General features: G+C 37.6%; 1 protein-coding gene across 1 annotated transcript in view; it reads left to right on the top strand.

Moving 5' to 3' along the window:
• The window catches only part of THADA (thyroid adenoma associated), a 588067-nt gene that overhangs the window by 72073 nt on the left and 489522 nt on the right, over window positions 1–26472 (top strand). Inside the window, exons 17-21 of the mRNA XM_006882320.1 lie at window positions 1197–1332; window positions 1661–1797; window positions 6713–6871; window positions 8401–8558; window positions 15047–15156. Of these exons, the coding sequence (XP_006882382.1) occupies window positions 1197–1332; window positions 1661–1797; window positions 6713–6871; window positions 8401–8558; window positions 15047–15156 (700 nt within the window). The remainder of the gene's footprint in view (window positions 1–1196; window positions 1333–1660; window positions 1798–6712; window positions 6872–8400; window positions 8559–15046; window positions 15157–26472) is intronic.

Consider the following 26472-nt stretch of genomic DNA (forward strand, 5'->3'; position numbering starts at 1 on the left):
GGATAAACTAGTATAAAACTTTTAAAAAAAGAAGTAAAATACCCATACCACTTTCCCTAGAGTAATTGTCTTATATTTTATAATAACCTTTCATATAAACTAAGTGCACATTCACTTTAATAAATGATGCTAAATAGGTTTTCACATTATACTCCTACCAAAAATTTTGAGACTTATGGTATAGTACCATAATTTGCTCTAGGTAGATTGGTATTTACTAGTAGTAAAATAGAAACTTGTGTCTCTTACCGGTTTCGTCTTGCATTTTTCTAATTTTAACAGTCATGAAACCATTAGCCAAGAAACTAAGAAACATGTTGCATCTGCAAATCTGCTATCAAGGACTTCTTTAAAGTGCTAAAGCACAGGGATGTTACTTTAAAGACTAAGGTGAATTAGATCCAAGTCATGGTATTCTCACTTGCTTTGTATGCATGTAATAGTTACAAAATGAGTAAGGAAGACTGAAGAAGAATTGATACCTTTGAATTATGGTAGTGGGCGAGAGTATTGAATACACTATGGACTGCTAGAAGAATAAATCTGACCTAGAGAAAGTGCAGCCAGAATGCTCCTTATAGGAATAGTGGCATGCTATGTCACATACATACATATCCTGAGTAGAGGATGACTGGAAGAGTGCGGGCTTAGCAAAGGAAACTCAGATCTATGCTTTAGGATACCGATCTTAACCAGAAATAGTTAACAGGCTAAATAACCTAGAAAGATACCTTTTTTATTCAGACCTATGATATAGTGACTGGAGATATGGGGGTAGGTGTGTTGGAGACAGTAATATTGGCACAGGATAGAGCAGAGTTTAGGGCTGTCGTACACAGGGTCACTATGAGCCTCAGGTGACTTGATGGCACCTAACAACAACAACAACAAAAACATCCTGGTATAAATAGTTTTAGCAAAACTTAGGTGTTTTAATGGGGACTACTTCATGTTGGGAAAGATAGAAGATCACCGAAAAAGAGGAATACCCCCAGTTGATGCTACCATGGTGGGCATGAGCATGATGAAGATGGTGAGGATAGGGCAGAGTTCAGATCTGTTGTTCCTAGGGTCATTGGAATCATAGCTGACTTGATGGCACCTAACAACAACAACCACTAACATTTTACCAATTACAAATCTTACAAATGTGGTTTTCCATTGGATTGTTTTGACACCGTGTTTGCCTTTTCTAGTTATCAAATGCCTGTTGGAAAATCTTGAGGAAGAAGTAGCTCAGGCTGAGAATTCTCTGCTTCAGGCAGCAGCATCCTTTCCCATGTATGGGCGAGTGCACTGTGTCACGGCAGCTTTGGAGAAGTTATCCTTAAAGTAAGTGTGTCCGTAGATGACCTCTCAACACCCAGTGTTGTACTCTCACCTCTTAATAGATTATTTCTTGGGAAAGAAATACAGCTTATTGTGTTGTGATAGCACAAAATTACATGGGAAAAATATATGTGTGATCATAAATTGTCTAGATTTAGGAACTTTTTCATAAATAGCAAATATTCTTCTCTCGTTCCTTTATTACTTAATTTCTATTTTGATTATCAACCTGACATTTAATGTACTGTGCTATCTATCAGGACTCATTAATTTCTGTTTTGAAAAGTTGCTTTTTGCTTCTGGTGTAAGTCCTCTTCTATTTTTATTGCAGGAACCTGCAGCTGGTGAGTGAGTGGAGACTTGTGGTGCAGAAGCTCATCCTGTTGTCCTACCGGCTGTCTGCTGTGGTGTCTCCCGTCATTCAGAGCTCCTCCCCTGAGGGCCTCATCCCCATGGACACTGACTCAGGTTAGCATAGACGGAGGAGGAGAGTGACTTGATTGGATCATAGTATTTTCTTTCTCCCCACCCTTTAAAAAAAAAATTCCTTTGGAGAATTCAACAGGACGGCTTTTTTATAAGTCACAAGTTTTCCACCTTTGACAGCATGCAATCTTGACCACTTTTCTGTAGTTTATTTTAGTAGAAAATATTTAAGTTTTTCATCTTTGACAGTTTTCTTTATGTATTTAGTTTTTTGCACTTTTTTATGTACTTATTTTTTTTTATTAATTTTAATGAAAGTTTACAGAGACTTAGGGTTTCCCATCATTCATTGTTGCACTTTTCTCCCTGCCCATCCCCTCCCCTTCAATTCACTCTTCTCTTTGAAAAGTAAAAGAAAAACTCTTTCATAGTTATGTAGTACCACCCGCAAGTCCACTTCACTGTGCAGCCTTCATTCTGGACTCCTGTCATGACAATAATACCCAGTCATATATTCCTTTTAAACAGTTCTCTCTCTCATCTGTTTCAATGTAGTATACATCATTCCTCCCCTCCTTCTCTGCTTCCCTCAACCCCACTGTCAGTCCTGTTTTACAACAGTGGCCCTATGCAATATTTGTACTTTTGTGATTGAGATATTTCACTCAGTATAATGTCCTTTAGGGTCACCCATTTTGCATAATATTTCATGAGTTCCTTGTTTTTCAATGCTACATAGTATTTTATTGTGTGAGTATACCAGAGTTTCTCTAGCCATTCGTTTGTTGATGTGCATCTGAGTTGTTTCCAGCTCTTTACTATTGTGAACAAAGCCACAATAAACATGGGTATGCAGATATCTGCTTGGGTGGCGGTTATGGTTTCTTTAGAGTATATTCCCAGTAGTGGAATTACTGGGTCAAATGGTATCTCTATTTCCAGCTTTTTGAGAAAGCACCATACTGCCTTCCATAGTGATTGCACCATTTTCCACTCCTACCAAGAGTGAATGAGGGTTCCAGTTTCTCCACAACCTTTCCAGCATTTACTGTTTGCTGCTCTGTTGGATTTTGCTATTCTTACTGGGGTGAGATGATATCTCATAGTTGGTTTGATTTGCATCTCTCTTAGAGCTAGGGATTTTGAACATTTCTTCATGTGTGTGTTTGTCATCTGAATGTCTTCTTTGGTGAAGAGTCTGTTCATATCCTCTGCCCATTTTTCTATTGGATTATTTACCTTTATCTTGATGATGTGGCCAGTTTTTTCTTAATGTAGAGTCCATCTTTGTAAGGTTTTCCATTGTATTTCTGTCTTGTCAGCAGTATTGATTAACTGTTTAAAAATAGTCGGTCACAAGTATGCTACCTCCTTCTCTAATAGTCGGTCACAAGTATGCTACCTCCTCCTCTAGGTGAAGCAGGATGTTTTCATTGTTATTTTAGAACACAGATTGTTGTGTGAATACTGGCTAGGATATTGGGTAAAAGAAATTAGATGGGAAATTTGTGGAGCTCATTCAAGAGAGACTTGTTAGGATTTTTAAATGGGCAAAGACCATTTAATATAAAAAGACCAATGAATGGAAAAGGAAATTAGGATGAGATACTCAACATGCTCCAAACAGAGCTCATGCCTTTTCCCTCTGACTCCTGCCTCCCTGTGAGAGGTCTCATCGAAGGTCTAGTCATGGTGCTCCTAACTCTAATACTGCCCGATGTCTCCTCTCCTTTGCTCCTCATGTCTAGTCTGCCTACATGTTCTTTCAGTCTCTAAATAATCTTTGAATTTTTTAAAATAAAAATCTGTATCTTCCTACCCAGTATTCATGACTTATCTCCTTCCATTTCCTTCTCTGCCATCTTATCTAGTTATATAATTGATCACTTTTCATGTACTCTTTCCTTAACTCCTGTACTCTGGCCACCCTTCCCTATAACTTGTTTAGAACATTTCCATGATCTCCAACCAGGTCTTAGAATGGTTTGCTTCCTCCTGGTGCTTCAGTCTCTTAATTCTTCTCCCTTTACATGAAGCTTTACTCCAAGGAATTACAGTTTTACAACAATCCAGCTTGTGTTTTGCTCCTCATAGTGAGTATAGTGGTCTATTTGTATGAAACCATGCTGCAGTTCCAAAGGCATGCAGTTCAAATCCACCACTTGCTCCGTGGAAGAAGGATGAGCAGTCTCCTCCTGTGCGATTAATTGCTGCTGAAAACCCACTGGAGGGGCAGCTGTGGGTTACTTCTGACTTGATGGTACAGAACAATAACAACAGCAACAACTGAGAGTACTACCTGGTAGAAGTAGGTCACAATAAATGATAGTGAGCAAATAAGTGAAAGAAAAATTCCTATAATGATATAAACTCAATTCTTGGATGTCCAACTTGGATGTGGTAATTTCCAGTACTAAGACTGGCCCAGAGGAGATTAACTTTGAAAGTTCTATGCTAATGTGAGATTGTCCTGTATGCACAGAAAGTCATAATGTAAATTTCCATTATGTGTTGAAGTAACATTTATGAACACATAAGTAACGCTTATGAAGTAACAGAGATATATATTAAAACAAAATGAATATGTCATAAACACACATTGCACCGTACACTGTAATACCCTGAGTTGATTTGGTGACAGAGGATCCAGGAGCTCTTTCTACCATCGTTCTGTGCTGCCACAGTGGTGCACATGAATGTCTGGCTGATGCTGTCAAGAACATCAACAATGCCAAGACGAGAGACAAGATCCAGGTTCTTACCAGGTTCTGCTCCAAAGTCATGGTTCGCTTCCTAACAGTGATGATGAAGCATGGCTATGTTGGTGAGTTTGAAATCATTGACGACCACAGAGCAGGAAAAAACATTGCTGTCAACCTCATAGGCAGGTTAAACAAGTGTGATATATCAACCCCAGATTTGATGTACAACTCAGAGATCTAGAAAAGGGGCAGAATAAATCTCTCCCATCCAGTCAGGTTGGTTTCATCGTCCTGACAGCCTCAGCAGGTCTCATGGATCATGAGGAAGCAACACGAACACACATAGGAGGAACAATCCTGAGATTCTTTTTCTAGGAATGTAAATGCCTCAGTGCACAAAAAATAGTTACCTAGAGATGTGTGCTTTATATAGCAAATTAAGAATATATAGTCTGACTAAAAGTGGATCAAAATGTAAGTTTTGGCTCTTAATATTAAGATAGATTTATTTTTATTTATTTTGACTAAGGTTAGTGGAAGTTCCAAAATTTAATGCCTTAGTTTTTGAATTTAAACAGTGCATAGGAAGAAGGAACATCCATTTTTAAGTCTAAAATTTGGATCAGTATATTCGGGTGAGAAATATTGAATATTTTTGGCAGCTCTTGGGATTGGAACCAGTGAGACTCTCAGTGACCCAAACTAACCACCATCGAGCTGGATCTGACTCACTGCTGCCCCTCCAGCCATTTTCCGAAGCTGTGCATTGTGTGGGAGCAGGTTGCTTGCTTGTCTTCAGTGGAGCTGCTGGTGCGTTTGAACTCCTGGAGAGGCCTCACCTTTGGATTAGCAGCAACTCCCCGCCTCCAGAGCTCCAGAGCCTATGAAATGGCGAAAACAATTTCATTGGAAATTGTTAAGAAAGTGTTTTAAAAAACATCTGTTGATCTCAGAAACCACCCTTGGCTCACAGACTTTTCCTTAATTCTACCTTCTTTATTTTCTTCTTGGAGTTGTCTCCTTTCCCCCTCTGCTTTTCTCTAATGGCTTCATGGTAAGGGGTCATGCTGTCAGCCCAAAGGCAGGCAGTTCAAATCCACCATTCTCCTCATGTGTGATTTATTGTCTTTGAAAACCCACTGGAGGGTCAGCTATATTTCTCACAACATGATGACACAATAACAACTTTCCCTTTCCTATATTATCTGCTTGTATTCATAATTTCTTGACCTAAGTCCCCAGAGAGCCATGTATATGAACAAGTTTAGTTTGTAAAGTTTTATTCAAATTCTTACTTTCACCGCTTGGTCTTCCCATGGTTTCTTTTTGAGGCAGTGTTAGTTTTTCATGGCTGTTTGAGTTTGTTTCCTTTGGTAAAATCTCTGGGAATCTGTAAATTAACTTAAAATGTTGATTGAATTTTTAGGATAGCGTTTTGAGTATTTGTTTTTCTCATGAATGGTAATTTAAGGGTAAGTGTATATAGTAAGTATACTATATTTCTTTTTGGTTTTTTAACTGATTGCAGATGATTACTTGTTACTATTTTTGAGATGTCTGAGCCTGGCTAACTGTATTACCTAGCTGACTATTCATTCCTTCTGAACCTTTGCCATGAACCAGTTTCTGTTCTCGGCAGCAGTGGATAAACAAACAAAGTCTTGCATTCATGGAACTTGCATTTTTCCATCCAGTGGGTGCTTAGGGAATAGAAATGAAGCTTAATATAATACTAAGACTCTCAAATATACTTAGAAAGCAATGCATTACATAATATACTTCAAAGCCAAGTGTAAAGGTCTTTATCATATTCCTCAAGAGAAAAGATTGCTTTTATGTAGTTGGGATTTTTTTTTCCCTTCAAGCTCTCTTGCATTTTGCTTTTGAACCCCAATAAATTATGTTGCATGTAGAGACACAGTCTCCTCAAATAAAATTTACTGATGTTTATTGCTTTTTTTCGATTAAGTTCAGTGTTTGAGGTGCTTAGATGTCTAAGAAAGGCAGAGTAAATGAAATGGGCTTTGTACTGTGGATAGTTATAATTTTTGAGGGGCATTTTTGGTCACATCTTCAGTGGAAAATTGCCTTACTTGCATGTACACTGAAGAATTAGGAAGAAAATATATACTTTGACATTGTTTACCCTGCGTCCCTTTCAATAGGGTTATCAGCTACTAAAATTTACAAACTGCAAATACTCCCCAACATGTGATGGAACTAGGATCTCAGACACTCTCACTTCTCTTCCTCAGAGTCAGCAAACCGCTTACAGGTGATTTTGAATGAGATTCAGCCACGAGATACTAATGACTATTTCAGTCAAGCCAAAATATTGAAAGAATGTGATAGCTTTGACTTGGAGGACTTGAATGCTGCTATGCCAAATAGTGATACTTCTGTAGAAATCAAAGGTAAGAACTGTAAAATTGATATCATGATAGGTGTTTTAAGTGAAATACAAAATGCTCAAAACATCCTTTTTACAGATTTGAGGCTGCTCATCTGAGTTGAACATTTCTTGAAAATAAAGTTTTCTCTGCACTTAAAGCTTTTAGAAACAGTAATTTTTTAGTAGGGAGCACTGATGGTAAGGAGTTGCTCCAAGGTGGATCGTTTGAGTCCACCAGCTACTCTGTAGGAGAGTGAAGGCCAGTTTTTTTCCTGTACAATTTAGTCTCACCTAACTTTCTGATGGGCCGCCTCTGAGTAAGTTCTGACTGGATGGCAATGTACTATAGTCTCTTGGGGACTTATTTTATATTCTGCTATAACCTCCACTAGATGGGGATGTTGCTTTGTGAATAATGTCCCTTTTAGGCTAGTTTGTTTTTTTTCTCAGTTGCACAAAATAACATAAATATGTGCTTGTTGTAATAGCTGTAAACAATATGGAAGTAACTATAAATTAAAAGCACGATCCTGTTTCAAATGTACTCAGTCTCATTTTTTTAGAATATATTGTTTTTTTAAAAAAAGAATATATTGTTTTAAATATAGTCTGTGTTTACATCCTATATCATATATTCTTTTTTAACAGATTCTAATAGTTACTAAGTAGATATTACTAACAACTTTTTTGTGTGTGTGTGTACCATCAAATCGGCTCTGACTGGTACAGGAGGAGATTGCCCCTCCTTCTCCAACAGAGCATCTGGTGGATTCGAACTGCGTACCTCTGGGATTGCAGTACAGCTTCTTGCCACTAGGCCACCAGAAATCCCTTCTAACAACTTTTTTTAATTATATTAAATGAACATGTACATTTTATTAGTTAATGGAATTGGTTTTTTAACACATAAACAGGATTATAAATTATTGTTTTGTTGGCTTTTTAAATTTAGTACGATGTACTGGATATCATTTTTTCAGTTAGTATTAATAAATGTGTGCCTAAAGCTGTAAAACAAGAGTGAGGGCAATAACAGCTTATTAGTCATAGGATTTAAATATGTTTTAAAAGAGAATTTGTATTTTGATTTTGAATTTCAGTCTTGTCATGTTACTGGTTATGTGACAGCTACTATCATCAAAATAGACAGTGAAGTATATTTAATATTATCATATTATTACAGATTATTTGTTTCATTAATTATTAAGATTAATGTTAAGTTTTGAAAAATAGTTATGTTTTATTTTTAAATTGATTTTGAATGTTATATATGTAGCTTTATTTAGAATAATTTTAAAATTTATTTTGATAAATTATGTGTATAATTTATAGTGTAAAATTATATAGTGTGGTTTCTTCCAAAAGTATGTGCTCAACAAATGTTGATTGTTTTCTTCTGAATAAATAAAATGTATGACAAATGACAAATTGGTTTGCTCAAGCAGACTACTTTGGCGGAAATTTTGAATAAGATTCTTCCAAGAAACCTGGAATATACATATGCAAGACTGTTCAGAGTTGCAGTAGACTTTGTTTCTTTTTTTCTTTAAGGTAAAGAAGGAAAACCATGTGAGGTAACTGCTCAGATGGTGCTGGTGTGCTGTTGGAGAAGTCTGAAGGAAGTGGCTTTGCTTCTAGGCACCTTGTGCCAGCTCCTCCCGCTGCAGGCGGTGCCGGAATCTTCTGATGGACTGCTGACAGTGGAGCAGGTAGCGTGTAGTTCACCTGGCATATTTACTGGTTAAAGCATAAATCACAAGCTTTTATAGGTAATCCAACTTGAATAGAAAAAAGATTTTTAAATTTTTCTTATATAAAACCCTATAGCCAGAGATTGAAAAAAGATTTATGGTGGTCTAAGATTATAGCCTCTGTAGTGCATCTTAGAAGTATGGTGGTTGTTTGTTGTTGTGTACTGTCGAATCGGAGCTGATTCGTAGCTGACCCTCTGGTGGCTTTTCATTGGCAGTTAACCACACAGGAGGAGATTGCCTGTCTTTCTGGGGAGCCTCTGGTAGATTTGAACTGTGTGCCTTCAAGATTGTAGTGCAGTTTCTTGCCATTAGGCCACCAGAGTATACCAAAAGAATGGTAGTCTCAGAAATATTTTCATTTTTCTGACTAGATATGTAAATAGATTTTTCATGACTTTTAACTTCAATATTACTAGTTTAATTTCTGTTTCTTTTTAAACAGAGAAATTGAAATCTTAGCTAAAATTGTCTGCTTAGTAAAACTCCACAACCTCTTAATTTTTACAAAAGAAATAAAAGCATGATTATAAATCCTGTATTTCCCACTACTTCAATATTAAAGTTGTTGTCAGATTCCTTTGGCTGACTTTTATTTTCAGACCACAAAGTTAGTTCACCATCTGTGACTGTTCAAGTGACTTGACTGCATGTTTACAAGAAATTAGCTTACCACAAGCATTTCATTTGGAAATATTTTAGATTTATTAGATTTCTGCTTTTAATTGATTCCTTCTTCCTTTCCATATGGTTTCAACAAATGCATTTCCCACCATTTTCCAGCAAAGCTATATACCATGTACTTTCATTTTTAACCTTTTCAAATAAAGGTAATTTTCCCCTTCGGGTGTTACAGCATTCAAGAACAAAATAAATATTGTAGGATTCTGATGCTGATTATTTCTGTAGCAACCACATGACTGGTGCCATGGAAATAATGTGAACATTTTTATTCTCACACTCTCTGTGACTCTTATGCTTCCATCTGGTTAACAGCTGGCCTTGTAATGTTGCAAGGGCCCAAGATGGGGAAAGGCAAAGGAGAAGAGTACACGGCTGGCATTATTATGTTCCTTGTTCTCTTCCAAATAAAATAGGCATTAGTCTCTTAGCATTGCTTGCAGTCATTGCTGGTGGCTGGCTACAATGCCAATGCCAACATCTTTACTGAGGAATCCAGCTGTGATGAATGCTTACTTCACTGATGTTCGCCATCTTGCTGAGAAGTAAACATGTGTTAACTCAAGTCCCTTGGCTTCCCAACTTTTCTTCCCAAGGACAAGTTAAAGCATCTAGTTTTTTGTTTTGTTTGTTGGACAGTGCTTAAAAAAATTAAGAGAAAAAGAAAAAATAGTTTGCTTTTAGTGTATCTGAAGAAGACCTGAAAGCTTCCTCTAAAAATAGCTTTCCTTGACACTTTTTACATAGCATCCAACTGTTAGGAGTTTTATTTTTATGGGATAAACATTTTTAAATTGGGAAAAGAAGAGATTTTTTTGGGGGAAAAAAAAAAAACCCAAACCAAAAAACTAAATACGAACAACAATAAAAAGAGGTATAGAAGCCAAATAATTTTTCTAATGGCATTTTTCTTAGAAAATAGAAACTTGACTTCTATTTTTGGTAAAATAATAGTTTTCATTCTATTGAGGTCCAATTCATTTTTTCCCTTTGGCAGGTCATGTGATGTCTTCACAAACATAGATGTGAGAAGTGACCAAATGATCAGGAATATACATAATGACATTGGTTTTACATTGTAACTCTGTGTTCCTGAAAACATCATGCTTGATCTTGATGCAGTTTAGGGACACTTAAGCCATGAAAAATGGGTCCTAGTAGCACAGAGATTAAAGAACTCAGCTGCTAACCAAAAGACGCGTGGTTCAAACTTATTAGCCCCACTGCTTAGAAGAAAAGTGTGTTAAGTCTGCTTCCATAAAAGTGAAAGAGTATAGTTTTTGAAACCTTTTGTGATTTGAATTCAACTCAGTGATAGTGTTTTTTTGTTTGTTGCTTTTATTTTTTTGATTTTTTATGAGAATCTAGAGTTGGCAAGAAATTCTTGTTAGTCACCTTAATAGAGGAGTTCTGTTTTTAATAATGAAATTTTCCTCAACAGAATTACTTAATTAGAATTGTTGCTGTGTGCTGTCAAGCTGACTACAACTCGTAGTGACCCTGAATATCCCCATGTAAAGAAACTTTTTAAAATTAAAAGTATAAATGATAGAAAAGAATGATATTTAAATGGTTGGGTCGTGCCTAAGGTATATTCTTCCATTTTGAGACATAATCTCTATTGGCAATACTAGATCTTCTGTACTCCTACTATTATTGTGTACCATCGAGTCAGAGTGGACTCATAGCTGACCCTCCATTGGGTTTTCGGAGACAGTAAATCACATGGGAGGAAATTGTCCATCCTCCCACATGCCTGTGGGATTTCAGCGCAGTTTCTTACCACTAGGACAGCAGTTAACAGCTAGCACTTCCTGCCTAGCTGTAAAGCTACTGGTTTGATTAATAGTCAGCATTGTAGGTGAATGTAACTACAACAGCCTTACAGAGACAGTGAAGTGACTTGTAAATGGATTGCTCTTAGCTATTTACTAAAAGATTAATAGTTTGAAACCACTCCACAGAGGAAAGACCTAGTAATTAGCTTCCATAAAAAGAATTTTGTTGTTTATTCTCTTCAAGTAGATTCCAGCTCATGGTTGACCCCAGCAAAAACATTACAGCCAACAAGGCTCTCTAGATCAGTTCTGCTAACACATGACGTACTGGAGGATATAGAATTTGCAGTTCTTATTCCCAGAAATAAGAATAAAATCCAGGAGCTACTTTTCTGCCTGTGCAGGAGGGAAGCTGTTCACACAGTCTGAAATATGAAAGCCCATCCTGATGCTTCTCAATCAATTCATCCTTTGCTCTTAAAAATGTAACATGATTCTGTTCTAATTTAAAACTAAGAACTGGAATGTAGAAAATGGAGATTTGTCACCTAATTATTCTTTAAGCCCATCCTCATCTTCTAATCTTTCATTTAAGGGGGTATTCACATAAATGCTACATATTGTTGGGTTCTGTGACTCATCGTGACTCTGTGCAGAGTGAACAGAAACACTGCCCACTTCTGTGCCATCCTCATTGCTGCTGTGCTAAACCCAGTGTATCAGTCCATCTCTTGGAGGGACTTCCTCTTTTTTTGCTAACCCTCTGCTTCACCAAGCATGATAGCCATCTTTAGGAAGTGGTCATTCCTGTTGACGTAGCCACAGAACAAGAGATGAGGTTTACTAGTCCCTGTTTGTGAGGAGTTTTGTTTTCTTTATGTCAGGGTATAATCCATACTGAAGGCAGTAATCTTTGATCTTAATCACCAAGTGCTTCAGGTCCTCTTTGCTTTGAGCGTGCAGGGTTGTATCATCTGCATATCTCCAGTTCTTAGTAAGTCTTTCTCTAATTTTGGTGCCATATTTTTCTTGATATAGTCCCATTTCTTAGACTAATTTCCAGGATGTAGGCTGAATAAATACAGTGAAAGGATACAACTTTGGTGCACACCTTTCTTGATTTGACACCATGCAGTATCCCTTTGTTCTATTAAACCTGTACAGGTTCCACATGAGCACAATGAAATGTTCTGGAACATTCCTTGCAAAATTTTCCATAATTTGTTAGGATCTACATTGTTGATTGCCTTTGCATACTCAATAAAACACCAGTAAACAACTTCCTATGTATATGTGTTGCCTGCTGAAATGCAGTGAATTTTTGTTGCTGTGTTCATTTCTAATGCTAGGTTGTCAGTACTGTATTCAAGAATTAGAACTAGAGGAATTACTGAGATTGTCCTGTTTATTTCTCATGTATGCAAAGAAACAGAAGGCCCTGGATGCTTTGCCCAAGCTCACAGCACTGGTTCGCGGCAGCTTTGGGACTGAAGCTCAGTTTTCTCCTCGGTCTGTATTGTGACATGGCGCTACTTGCTTTATTCTGAACTACCTGTTTAATTTTTTTTTTTAAGTTCAATTTTTCCTCCTTTTGGTACCCAGCCATATTCTTGCAAGTAGCAGGACAGTAAGGCAACTTGCTAATGACCTTTTTCGCTAACATCACATTTCCTTAGATCACTTCTTGTGAGTAGAGTGCCCTCACAGGCTTCACCAAGTGAAGCTGTGTCAGTTCTGAGGCATGTTTGACTTCGTCCTTTTCAGTAATCACATGTGGAAAGGTTCTTTCATAATGCCCTGTGTTAAAGGCAGAGAGAGATAAAGCCAACCTTGAGGGCTTTAAGTTGAGACCCTTAAAGAGTAAGCAATGCATGCATCTTTATGTCAACAGCTTCCTGACTGGTGCATATCTGAGTATCAAGCTTGAGATTTTGATGTTGTAGACCTTTTGCTAGATACATTTTGTTGGTCCCCCCTCAATAACTGATAGCCCATGCCTACAGATTTTTTGAAATTGTGTTCTCTACCTAGTGTATTTATTGATATGTTTTTCCTAATACTTTTAAAAAGAAGCGTTTGGGTAGAATGTTCATGCCTCTTTTCCTCAAGCTAAGAAAACTGCTCTCGTAGTTTGTAGTATATTGGCTGTGAGCTGAAAGGCCAGCAGTTAACAATCTCTGAGCTGCTCTGAGAAAGAACGATGAGTGCTCTTGTCTCGTAAAGATGTTTACAAGCCTTGAAATCCTGGTGGAGGGTTGCTGTGAATTGGAATCAACAGATGGCAGTAAATTTGGTTTGCTTTGGGTCTCCTTTCTAGTAATTATTACTGTGGAAGCTACATGAATTTTTAAAAAAAAGGTTGGATATTAAAAATGAATAGTTTTCTTATTCCTAATTTAGATTTTTTGGTATTGTTCATGATGCATATGGCTAATGAGGTTTGTACATTCTTTCTGTGCCTTTAGTTACTGTTTGAGATTTCCTAGAATGAATGCCTCACATACTTTGGACATACTGCTATGAGGAGCTATTCCTTGGAGAGGGACATGGAAGGGTGGAGGGTCTGCAAAGGAAAAGAAAATGCTGAACCAGGTGGATTGATGCGTTGACTGCTGCAGTGGGCTCTTGTGTGTCAGGATGGCACAGGCTACAGCAGGGTTCAGATCTATTGTTCATAGGGTTGCTATGAGTCATACTCGATGGCACCAAATAACAACAACAACAACATAATGAGCTACAGGCTATAATGTGCATTCATAAGTCTTGAAGAAATTGCCTTTTTTCTTTTACCAATATTCTTTCAGAAATTATGACTTAGACAAGTTACCACTTTAAGCTGTTAATGAAGTTGCACATGTAATCCCATCAGAGTCACTTATTTATTGACTTTCCTAGTACTCGGGTGTTATGGGATATAAAGAAGTACAAAATGGTTCTCAGACGTCAAAAACATTAAAAACCCTATAGAGGATATAAGGCAGAAATGAATTTTAAAGACTAAAGAACACAGTCAAAATAGTAAATGGTTAAGAATTTGCTATACATAAGAGAGTAGACATTCTGGTAACAAGACTTCTGAATACCAGAAAATGAAAACATTTGTTGTCACGGTATGGGACAATAATACTTGGGCTTGTATGAGATCTCAAGTGTTAGTGAAAAAGTCTCCAAAGCATCCAGACTAAGACAGACTAGGAATAAAGGCCTGGTGGTTTACTACTATGGAAAATTAGCCAATGGAAACATTATGCAGCACAGCTATCTAACTCCTGTTATGCAGAGTCCTCATGAGCTGACTTACTCAAGTGTAGCTACTATGGCAGTAGCCACAACAACAAAATCTGTTGTTAGCTGGTCAGTTCTGACTCAGCAACACTCTAAGACACCACCTTTCTCGTAGTTTGAATCCACCAGCTGCTCTGTAGAGAAAGAGGAACAATCTCCTTCTGTCTCATTTTTAGCTTCCAAACCCCTGCTTGAAGGTTAGTTACGTGAGTTAATTCCAATTATGGCAATGAGTCAATTGAGAAAAGATAGTCATTTCTCATAGGCTTAGGTGTGTTAAGAGCAACAACTTTTCGTGATTTGCTTACGGTGGGAACTGACATGAATTATATTCTATAGAGAGGTGTCCTTTAAGCTGGCACCTCACAGTTCTGGTGTAGCTGTTAAAAGCAGTCTACTGTAGAGCCATTTTGCCTGCATGTGTGTGCTGATTGCTGTTTATTTGAGGAATGACTTTCTATACGATCCTTAGCCTTATTTAGGCCTCATTTTGCCCATTTGTAAAGTGAGTTTAATAAAAGTACTTACACCTACTGCATGAGATTGTTGTAAGGATCAGTGAGAAATTGCTTTTAACTGTGCCTTTTACATACTAATTGCTAAATGGACAGACATCTGGACCTAGGTTCTGAATGATACACTAATACAATATAACCAATAAATGTATGTGTATCTTGATCATTTACTTTTCTCTCCCTGAAGGTAAAAGACATAGGAGATTACTTTAAACAACACCTTTTACAATCCAGACACAGAGGAGCGTTTGAACTGGCTTACACTGGCTTTGTGAAACTCACCGAAATACTAACCAGGTAAAACTAAACAAATACCATTTCGTACAGTGTACAAACCATGTGCTTGAAGTGTCTCTTTTGATCTTTTAAAGAGTATGACTTCAGTTGGCTCCAGAACTCTTAAAAGACATTGTTTTCTTAGATTTCATTGTGTGAGTTACTGCAGATGATTGAGTGAAATGTCCACACCAAATGCTCCCTCATTGAAAGGTGGTTTGAAGCAAACACAAAGATTTTGCTAAAAATAACTTTGGAATTACAACTTCTTTTCATAGAGTGAAAGAGATGTTTTGTCTATTTGAAAATTGCTAGCATTTAGAATAAAATACTCTCTCCAGCCCATTTTTGATATGTGCATATTACAGACAGAAGCACTTTAACAACTTGTGTTTTCCTTCATAATTTTATTTTAGAGAAAAAAAATGGGAGGAACAGCAAATAGACCAAAAAAAATACAAGAGTTTTTCTCACCAGGCTTATGTAGAAATGTTTCAATTTTATATATTTAGCTAATGTATTACTATTGTTACATTTTTAGACATCTTAGGTGCTGATAATTTCATTCATTCATATGGTAGCTTTCCTTTTAAAAGTTTGTGAGGAAACCTTAAATTACTTAATGACTAAGTATTCATGGCAAGTGTTCTCTAAATAAAATGTAGTATTTTCCAGGAAAACATTTCCATTGCCTGGAAACTTTTGAAATGAAGCGGAGTTCTGCCAGCCTTGTGGCCTTCGCAAACATTTTATTTTGGGCTGAGAAGACATCTACTCCCTGAATATTTTTGAAACACTTTTTTCACACTCCTGGTACAAACATTTATAAAACATTCTGGCAGTTATACTCTAAAAATGTCTGTAACATTAACCTGCTATTATTGAAAGTATTTTGTTATCTTTTTATTTGTTTCTAGTGTAGACATGGCTTATGAACTTTTTTTTTAAACGTATTTCAAATCAATAAGCTATATATTGAACATTGACTCTGTGCTTTGTATTTTCTCTGGTTTGGAGGGTATAGTACTTTTTTATAAGACATAACTCCTGTTCCTAAAAACCTTAAGATTTAATTTGGGGGAAAAAGTAGGTTTGAAATGACAACTATTTAACTGGTGTGGTCACTGACTCGTCAGAACATACATTGCAAGCAGCCAGTGTCACTGTATTTATAGGATACGTGTGGGTACAATACCAACTAGAAAGTAAGACCAACACTCTTGAAAGAAAGTAAGTAATCCAGCAAAATTAATTGCCAAATTTTGGGTGAAATGTACTAGTTCTGTGGGAACAACACAGAGAAAACAACAAGAATATGTGGTAGGATTTCATGGAGGAGGTAGAATTTATGTGAATGAATGGTTAAGGTTTAAGTGGCTGGAGGGGAAAAGGAGGGCATTTTTGTTAGCGAATGCTCAAAGGCTATAGAAATGATGTGTAGGTGTATAGTTAGGGAGGGAGGTCTGGTGGCTTAGTATAAGGAACTGCACTGCCAACCCACAAGGCTTGCGATTCCAATCCACGATTTGCTTGCTGCAAGATAGAAAGATGGGAAATCACCTCCCACGTGACTTACTGCCTCTGAATACCTGCTGGAGGGTCAGCTATGAGTTGGTTTCTACTCAACAATATTTAACAGCAAGAACAACAGCAACACTATAGCTAGGGGAACAAGAAAGCAGCCAGATCATAGTAAATTGGAGCTTATTAGGAAATACTGTACAACTGGAAAATTTTGGAGTTTTTTGAAAGTTGATATACTGTAGGAGGGTTGGAGAGATGCACAGAAACTTTTGGTCTAAAAAACCTTATGGCAGACATCATAGAATAGAGTAGCAGCAATAATCTCTTGATCTATTAACCTTGATTTTATTTACTGACAGTGAGGTTATACAGACTTTATTTATTTAGTCCTTGGTTTCATCATCTCTACAGTTTGAAAAAGAATATTTGTTCTATGTGGTGTGTTTTGTTATTTTTTTTTTTAATTGTATGGATCAAATAAATAGAAAATCCTACAAATTTTAAAGGCATTGTACCTTTAAATTTGGTTGTGGGGTTGGAATATAAAAGCAAATTTTAGCTTGGTGCTAGATTAAATATTCTGTAATGACAAATGGTAGTGAAGAGTGTCTGGAACTAGTTATGACAATGTAGATTGGAAATGAGAACTTCCTCTGTGATGATGATTCTGGGGATGGAAAGAAAGGAGTGGTGTCAGACTTGACATTTGACCTCAAGAAGTAACCACTCCCACACAGGATGTGTTAGCTTCTTAGAAGCTATAGACATACTACTGCATTTAATGATTTTGCATGCTAAGATTTAGCACAGGCAGAGGTGGGTGATTCTTCTCTTGATGGAATTAACTAAGGTCATTTGGTGACATTCAGCTGGCAGATGGACTGGCCAGGAAAATACACAGTTGGCACACTAGTGGAGATAGTTGTAAGGCTGGGCACCTCTGTAAATTGTGGGACCTACAATGTGGCTTCTCTAGAGTTTCAGAGTAGTTGAACTTACTTGGAAGTTGGCTTCTTCTCTTCTCCCAGATGGCATATTGCAAAAGAATAAAGCTGAAATTGCATGATCTTTTCTGACTTGACCTTGGAAGGCTGATAGTATTGCTTAAGTCATGTTTCTTCAGTTCCATATGAATCATAAATAAATTGAAGGAGTAAAGAATTAGGCTACACCTTTTGATAAGGCAGTTCAGTGATCATATAGTAGAAATGCATGTAGGGAGAGTTGTACTCATCAGAGAAAAATAGCTTCTGCTGCATGAATCAGCTAAATGTGTGGGGGCAATTGCGTCACCTGGGAATCCAAGGTTGCTCCTGAAAATGAAGTGGAATAAGTAAAGCCAAGGAAATGGAAAGAAAGATTATGTTGATAAGAATAAATGAGTTTTCTTTGAGTGGACAGTGGTGTATCAATGTGGACATATTCTAGTCAGAAATTGTACAAGAGTGTTGGGTGCCGTAACAGAAACAGAGGGAGATTTGTGTATCTTTTTCCATAAACATCTGCTTTAGGAGGATTGCAGACTTAAGTCAAATGGTAAAGTTGAAGACATACACCTAAATGAGATGGGGAGGGTTGTTAGGTAAGGCCCAGTGTTAGTGTCACAGCCCTCTGCCAATCTGCTTTAAAGATCTCCTCCTGGCTGTCAGGATTGGCTGTTAACCAATCTGTTAGGAGTTTTCAACTCTATTTCCAGACCAAGTGGTTCTTGATCCTGCTGGAGACATCAATTTCCAATCCGTTTAGCAGAATGTTTTGTGTGAACATCTTTTAAAGTGTGTGTAGCTTCCTTTTGTTTGGCTTTTGCTTTTAAAATAATTTGTTTCATTTGGACTCCTTTTGAGAGCTTTTTTTGAGTCCTTAAGTTATGAAAAAGTTGTTTAGGCACTGAATATTTTAAAAGTTTGGGAAAAGAAATTTGAGAGTACATGAAAAGTCAGTGAAATGAAGGCCAACTGCTGGTCACCTCTTAAACTACAACTGTGTTAAGGAAGGAAGCACTTACTGAGATGAATGGATAAACAACTGGGGAGTTAAACATGAACCACATTTGTTTGCATTAATTTTTCATAGGATTATTCAAAATATCTTAAAATGTAAACCAACTTCACTACTGAAAAATCATTGAAGAATACATAGGAATGGGAGACACTATTCATTTTTTAGCAGTATCTTTTTTTTCTGATAGATTCTTTTTTTAAAATAATTATTATTAAATTTTATTAGTTTTAATGAACATTTACAGAGATTTTGGGTTCTCATCATTCATTGTTGCACTGTTTTCTCTACCCTCCCCACAAGTTTGTTCTTCTTACCCCGCCCCCCGAATGTCTGTTTTAATTGTCCAGTTGCCACAGGGCTTGTCAAAGCCAGTTCTGATTAATCTCCTTTGTCAGTGTGTCCTTTGCTATTCCCTGTCACTCTTCCCTGAGAGATACTTCACCCTGATTCATAAGGAAAAGGGGATGGCGTATTCTCTTAGCTACTTCCTGCTGAAAAGGGACGCTGTGGGTTTCAGGGTAAAGATCTTCTCTCACTACTCTAAAGGGCCCCTTTGGCAGTAGGAAACACATAGACTATTATGGAGATTGATTTTGGAATTTAGATGCACTGTCATTAATTGTGCTTAGCCGTACATATTCATATCCTTGAAGATGTATGATGGAGGTGTTGCAACCTAGAAGACACAAATTTAACTAACAAGTTAAAAGTACATGAGTCAAAAATTAACAAGCAATAATATTCCGAGTAGAGGTTCTAGTATTGGCACAAATCAAGTTACAGAGGGAAAGTGGTTCTTATAATAAAAGGCCTATAGACTAGCATTTTGTCTATTATAGTGTACAGATTAGGAACCACAAGATGTTGAGGCTCAGCTATGTCATTTATGGTTCTTAAGTCCTGGAGCAAATTCCATCTACCACTGGGCTGTTCTACAACTCGGAAGTTCACATGCAGGGTAGAGGTGAAGTAAGGAACTGCTTATGAGGTTTCCCGTCCATTCCAACAACTAAGAGATAGTGAGAAGAGTTGGGACCTCAGAAGGCTTTTAGGACCAATTAGTAGGCTCTGTGTCCAGGAGAAAATGAATATACTTACCAGTAATGTTAATGCTCATCCATGGCTCTTCTGGGAAGCAGTATCTTTTGAAAGCAACACTTACATACAGACCAACAGTAGGATGAGTTAATTTTCTAAAATCTTATTTTCTTATATAGTGGTTTCTAGTTAGAATTTTATCAAAGATTCTTACTAATTTAAAAATCATGTGTTTTAAGTATTTTATTTAAGTGCTCTAAGGTTATAAAACTCTTAATGCAAGGATTCTTTAGAGGGTAGAGGCAAACCATTTTATTGAAGAGGTTTTTTTGGGGGTGAGGGGGCGGTGGAGGTAAAGAGCTAAGGAAAGTGAAGTCTAGTTACCTCAATATGCCCGGGATCTCCTGGACCAGACAGCTGTTGACTAAATCCAAGTTTTTATGAAATTTGTAATTTCTTATTCATATTTTATAACCTTATATTTTAAGTTTTTCTCTCAGTGACAATGAATAGAACTTTAACTTTGGAATGTTGAGGAATTTTGCTATGAAAAGCCTCACTAACACAGAACAAAATTGTTGCCTACAAGGAAGGAGGACTTGTGTTGTCTCACTTGTCGTATATTAGAGTTGCTCTGCCTATTGAAAGATGGTTGTTGTGTCCCTTCACATCGGAATTGACCCATAGCTGACCCTTGAGTGGGTTTCCAGTGGCAGTAAATCACATGGGAGGACTTTCCCTTTCTTCTCCCATGGAATAGCTGCTGGATTCAAACCATAGGCCTTTGGGATTTCAATGTAGCTGCTTCTTACTACTAGGCCACAAGAGCTTTATTGAAAGGTAGGTAGTGTACAAATATATATTGTAATGAATACAGTCACTTTTCCATTATTGACCCAAAGAATAAAACTATTGACACTGAGCAATTTTTGTAATACAGTTGGCAACTGTGCCAACTTTGGCAAACAGCAATTTAAATATACCTTGAACTTATATGAGTTAACTATAGCTACTACTATTCATATCATAGGGAGCTCTGGTGACCCAGTGGGTAAGGAGTTCACCTGCTAACTCAAAGGCTAGCAGTTCAAATTCTCCAGTTACTTCTTGAGAGAAAGATGGGCAGTCCCCTCCAGTGTGATTTACAGCCTCTTCAAATCCATGGGGCGATCAGCTTTACTTAGGTTCTGACCTGGCAGTGTGTAACAACAACAACAATGCGTATCAAACAGAAAGCATCTTAGAAACAACAATTGAAATAGAATGATGAAATAATAATTCCCACTCCCTTTGTGGACAGTGAAAGACAAAGTTTCTAAAGAGCATGAAATTGACCAGAAATAAATGTTCAGTGTATAATGTCAGATTTGGGGGCGGGGCAGGAACAATCATTCAATTCTAAGCAAAAGAATACACAATCTTGTCTAAAGTTTTATTTTCATTACCTTTGGCAGTTATGTCAGGAAACCTTTTATTTCTCACTCAAGTGTCCTGCTAACTTTATTTGAAATATTAATGATTAAAGAATACATGAAGGTACAGTACACCCAGGGCACTATTTTTTTTACAGAAATAAAAATAATTTGAATTACACATTACTACTAAAAATGTGCAAGTAAAATATTACTGAAGATCATCCAAAACTAGCTACAGCATTATACTGACAAGGAACTGCTAGAAATTCAGGCAGGGTTTAGAAGAGGCCATAGCACCAGAGCTATCATTACTGATATAAGATGGATACTGGTTGAAAACAGAGAATACCAGAAGAGTGTCTATCTGTGTTTTATTGACTATGAAAAGGCCTTTGAGACTGTGAATCAAAACAAAGTATGACTAACATCGAGAAGTGTGCTCATAAGAAATCAGCAAAAGCTGTTGTCTGAAAGGAATAAGGAACACTGTAAGGTTTAAAATCAGGATGGTTGTGTACCAGGGATGTATCCTTTTTTCATACTTCTTTAGTCTGTATACTGAGCACATATGTGAAGCTGTACCTTGCCTTTCTTCCCCTGGTCCCCTGATTGATAATTTAATTTACATTTGACCAATGTCATTACTGCCTGTGCCTGCAGCTGGGGCTTCAGAATAGCAGTCTGATGTTTCAGCCTGCAGTAAACCAGCAATTCTTGAAAGTGCCGAGGGATGTAAGATGGTTTCTGTTGATATGTCATCTTTTTACTGATTCTTATTTGGGCAAATAATTTTTCATGCTTAAAGTTTCTCCACGCTTCAGGATTATGTTCCCTTTTTAAAATACGCACGCACATGTTACAAACTCACTGCACATCTGTCAGCATTTTACTTAATTGAAACAATAAACACAATATTTGACTACAGAATGAATGAATTGATTAGAGAATTTAGTTTATGAACTAATTAGAGATTGGAAGCTCTCTTAGGAAATCTAATCACACTAGAAGAATTTGAGGAAATGAAGGCAATATTCTGAATTGACAATAGCAGTGTAATTGATCAGGACTAAACAACAACAACAACAAATGGACTTGTGTTACCTTATGTAGGTGTGCAGTCCTCTGCATGAAGTCATTGGAAAGTCACTTTTTAGTCAGGGCCCCTGATTTATTGGCACATTATTGTCTAATTACCAATTAGTTGGGTATACAGCATATATAATTTGATTTCAGTCTGTGTGTTTTATGCTTATCTTAGAATACTACAAGTGAGATTGCTCTGTGGGTGGAGGTTGGACTAATCTGTTTATGGAACAATATTTTTCTTTTGTGATCTGGTCAGGATAATATAAAGGCTGAATATGAACTATAGCCCAGCCAGTTCCTTTTTTCTCTTAGTTTTAGCAAGGATTTTGGCCTCTTTTTCTGTCAGCTAGTCCCATTTCTTGCCCCCCCTTTTGCTGTGATGAAATCTGAGCAATCTGATTCTTCTCTCTTCCACTTAACAGCTTGAGTGTAGAGGAAAGAATAACTGAGTTGTGAATCAGATCTAAATTCTCTCCTCACCCACCTTATCCCTCAAGCTTTCTTGACAATAGGCATTTAACCTCAGCGTTGCTATTCCCTCTCTGATAAAATGAGAGTTGCTCAACTGTCTTAGGTGTTTTTTTTTTTTTTTTGTTCTGAATATCCTACTGATTATAGTTGCTGCTTTCTAGTTTCTTACATGAAAACTCTGGGTATTTTGGGATATCAAGATTGAGTTGAATATGTTTTTAGCCAATATCCTTCAAAACTGGTAAACTTATCTCACAGGAGTTTTTGTTGATTATTACCATGTAGTGTTAGTAAGTTGTCTGTGAAGAACCCTCTGAACCTCTTAGGAGAAGTTAAAATTCCAAGATGTAGTCAAAGGCTGAAGGTACTGCCTTTTGTATTAATCTGACATGGGAATGAAAGCAAACAAAAGATCCTTCAGACAAAGAAGATGTTTGCTCTTTTAGTTGAGAGGCACTCAGCAACAGGAGTTGGATTGTGGAATTCCCTGTGGCTGTGGTTGGTAACAGCTCCGAGCTGCCTCAGGACGCCAAGGACTGCTTCACTGGAAAGCTGTCCTTTCCTTTTTGACCCCTGAATAGTGTGATGAGGAACCAAAACGAACACCTAGGCTTTTTTTGCTGCATTGTTCTTGGGAACCTTACCCAGTTCTGTTCCTCTTAATTCCTTCATTATCTTAAACACCAGTAACTAGAATTTTGAAATCACTTCCTTATAAAGTGATCTTTCCTTGCTGAAGACCAGACAGAAGATTCATTGAAAGGCATTGAATTCTAGGATAGGCTGTTTTGTCTTTATGACACATTGGGTTTATCCTTAAGAAGCCTTAAACTCTCTTCTCTTTTCTACATGTGTTTTCCCCCATTTTCTGCTTTTCTGAAGGTGTAGCTCTTGTACAATAGCTGGGACCACCACTGAAACCTGTTGCCATAGAGTTGGGTCTGAGTCATGATGATAACATGTGTTACAGAATAGAAGGATTCATAGACTTTCCTTGGCACCAGCAGTCAGGAAATCAAAAGACGAATTGCATTGGGAAAGTCTGCTGTCAGGGGCCTCGCTAGAGTACTACCAGTCTGGAGATTAAGGTGTGCCTGATCCAGGCCATGGTCTTTGCGTCTGAGAGCTGGACAGTAACTGAGGATGATAGAAAAAGGATTGATGACGTTGAGCTGTGGTGCTGGAGAAGAGTGTTGAACATATTATGGACTGCCAGGACAGCAAACAGGTCTGTTCTAGAGAGGGTAAAACTGGGCTGCTCCCTGGAGGCAAGGATTTTGAAGCTCCGTCAAACATACTTTGGGCACTTGGCCAGCAGGTACCAGTCCTTGGAGAAGGACATCATGCTTGGAAAGGTGCAGGAACAGCACAGGAGAGGCAGCTCCATGAGGAGATGGATTGACTCAGTGACTGGAGCAATGGAATTAGGTCTCTTGGAAACAATGAGATTGGCTCAGGATGGGGCAAAGTTCAGAGCTAGTGTACATAGGGTTGCTATGCGTCACAGGTGACTCAATGGCACATAACAACAACAACAACAAGCTTTATGAGAGCAGATTTCCAAGACTTTCTTTCAGTTCTGAGTGGATTCAAATTGCCGATCCTTAGCTAAATTGTCAAATGCAAATCTCTTGAGCATCCCTTGTGACCAACACTTCTTCTTGTTGTGTACTGATGAGTTGGAATTGACCCATAGCTAACCTGACAGTGGGTTTTCAGAGGCAGTTAATTGCACGGAAAGAGACTGCCCGTCTTTCTCATGCAAAGAAAGCAGCTGGTGAATTTAAACCTTGTGCCTTCAGATTGGCAGTGCAGCTCCTTACCACTACACAACCAGATCTCCCTAGACAACATTAGTGAATCCTTATTAAATCGTGTAACGAAATACTGCTTGAATAAGTATTATGTTCCAGATGCTGTGCTTGGTGAACTTTTTTCCTGTTAGGATGATAGAGCAGGCCAGAGTTACTGTTAACCAGGAGACAAGTACTGGGGTCTCAGTTGGAATCATTTAACTATGGAATTAAGAGATGCTTGTGAAGACCTGAACAAGGGACTTAGGCCTCTGCGGAGCCAGGGTGAGCTGTTTAGGGGACATTCTAATTGGGAATTCTGAGTAGTTAGTTACATATTTTGAGTTGCTTTCTTTGTTATAGGAGCCCAAGTAGTGAAATTTCATCCAATCTTGAAAGCATTTGTATACTTATTTTCATTCTTAGACACTGAGAAATAATCTGTTCATAGTCACATAACCGTTGGTATTATTTTATGCTGTCAAGTCAGAATTGGCTCATAATTGACTCTCCAGCAAGTTTTCAGAGGCTGTAAATTGTACAGGAGGAGATTGTCCATATTTTTTTCCTTGGAGCAGCTGATGATTTGATGCCTTTGGGTTGGCAGCTCAACTCCTTACCATTAGGCCACCAGAACTCCCTAACAAATACTATACGGGGTGTGTGTGTGGGGGAGTCCTAAAGCTAAGTAAGAAGGAATGGGAATGCGGGATGATGATGATAGGATGCAATTTTTTTTATATTGAGATTTTAATGAAATTTGTAGAACACTTGGATTTCTATTCATTCATTGTTGCACATTTTCCTCCCTGCCCCCCACGCACGTTCACTTTTCTCTTTGAAAATTCTTTCATTGTCTTACAATTCCCTACCCCCACTCCAGTCCATTTTACTATTCAGCTCTTATTCTGGACTGTTGTCATGCAAATAATATCTAAATATATATTCCTTTTAAGCAGTTATTTCCCTCATGATAGGATGTGATTTTAATAGAATGGTCAGGGCAGTCCATGATGAGAAAGTGGCATCTCACACAGTGACATCAGATACAGCATAGATCCTCATCACAGTGGTGTTAATAATTGGTCTCTTTAGAGTCTTCCTAGACCCTTGGATTTTTCTCTAACTGGAGATCCCAACTATTCTGCCTTTCTCAGCCTCCCTTCATGAGACACAAAGCCACAGAAATCCCTGGTTTCCTGGAAGCAATGTGAATTATGCTGTGGGAGTCGATCTCTTGTCCCCCACTGCCTGCTTCCAGATCCGTGACCCAGCAAAGCTGCGCTATCAGCACACTTGCTACTTTCCATTCCTGTTCTTTTGTACTCAGATGATTATTTTATTTTTGAGCTCACCTGTTGTTGGAGTTTTAAGTTGTATACTTTCATTTCAGAGGATAATGGTGGTTCAGTGGTGAAATTCTTACCTTTCACCTGAGCAACACAGGTTCAGGTCTGTCTGACTAGTACACCCCATGAACAGGCACCACCCATCTGTTAGTGGAGGATTGTGTGTTGCTACATGGTGGACAAATTGCAGTAGTGCTTATAGACATAACACATAATGGGAACAAAGGCTGGATCTTCTTCCCCAAATCAGCCAGAAGAGGGAGGAATGGCAGGGTTTGCTGTGATGTGTGCATAGAGTTGTTGTGAATCAGGGGTCAACTTGAGGGGATCTGGTGTCAGTTTTTCTCTGTTGGTGGTAGTAGTGTTTCTCTATGTTGATAGGGAAGCTATTATCACAGTGTAAACCAACTGTTTCAGCTCTATCACAAGTTAAAACCACACTCTTATTTATTATAAAAACTTAACAGGGATAAACTTAGTTCTCCCAAGAGGGTTCATTTTATATCTGATGGTATTTTTTTTTTTTCATATTCTCATTCAGTTCTTTTTTTTTTTTAATTTAAGTTGTTTATTTTTCATTTCAATGAACATCTACAGAGATTTTGGGATTCCATTCATTCATTGTTGCACCCTTCTCTCCGCACAAACCCCTCCCCCCTC

Source organism: Elephantulus edwardii, unplaced genomic scaffold (assembly GCF_000299155.1).
Source record: "Elephantulus edwardii isolate Elephantulus edwardi_28Jun2011 unplaced genomic scaffold, EleEdw1.0 scaffold00019, whole genome shotgun sequence".
NCBI classification, from domain to species: Eukaryota; Metazoa; Chordata; class Mammalia; order Macroscelidea; family Macroscelididae; genus Elephantulus; species Elephantulus edwardii.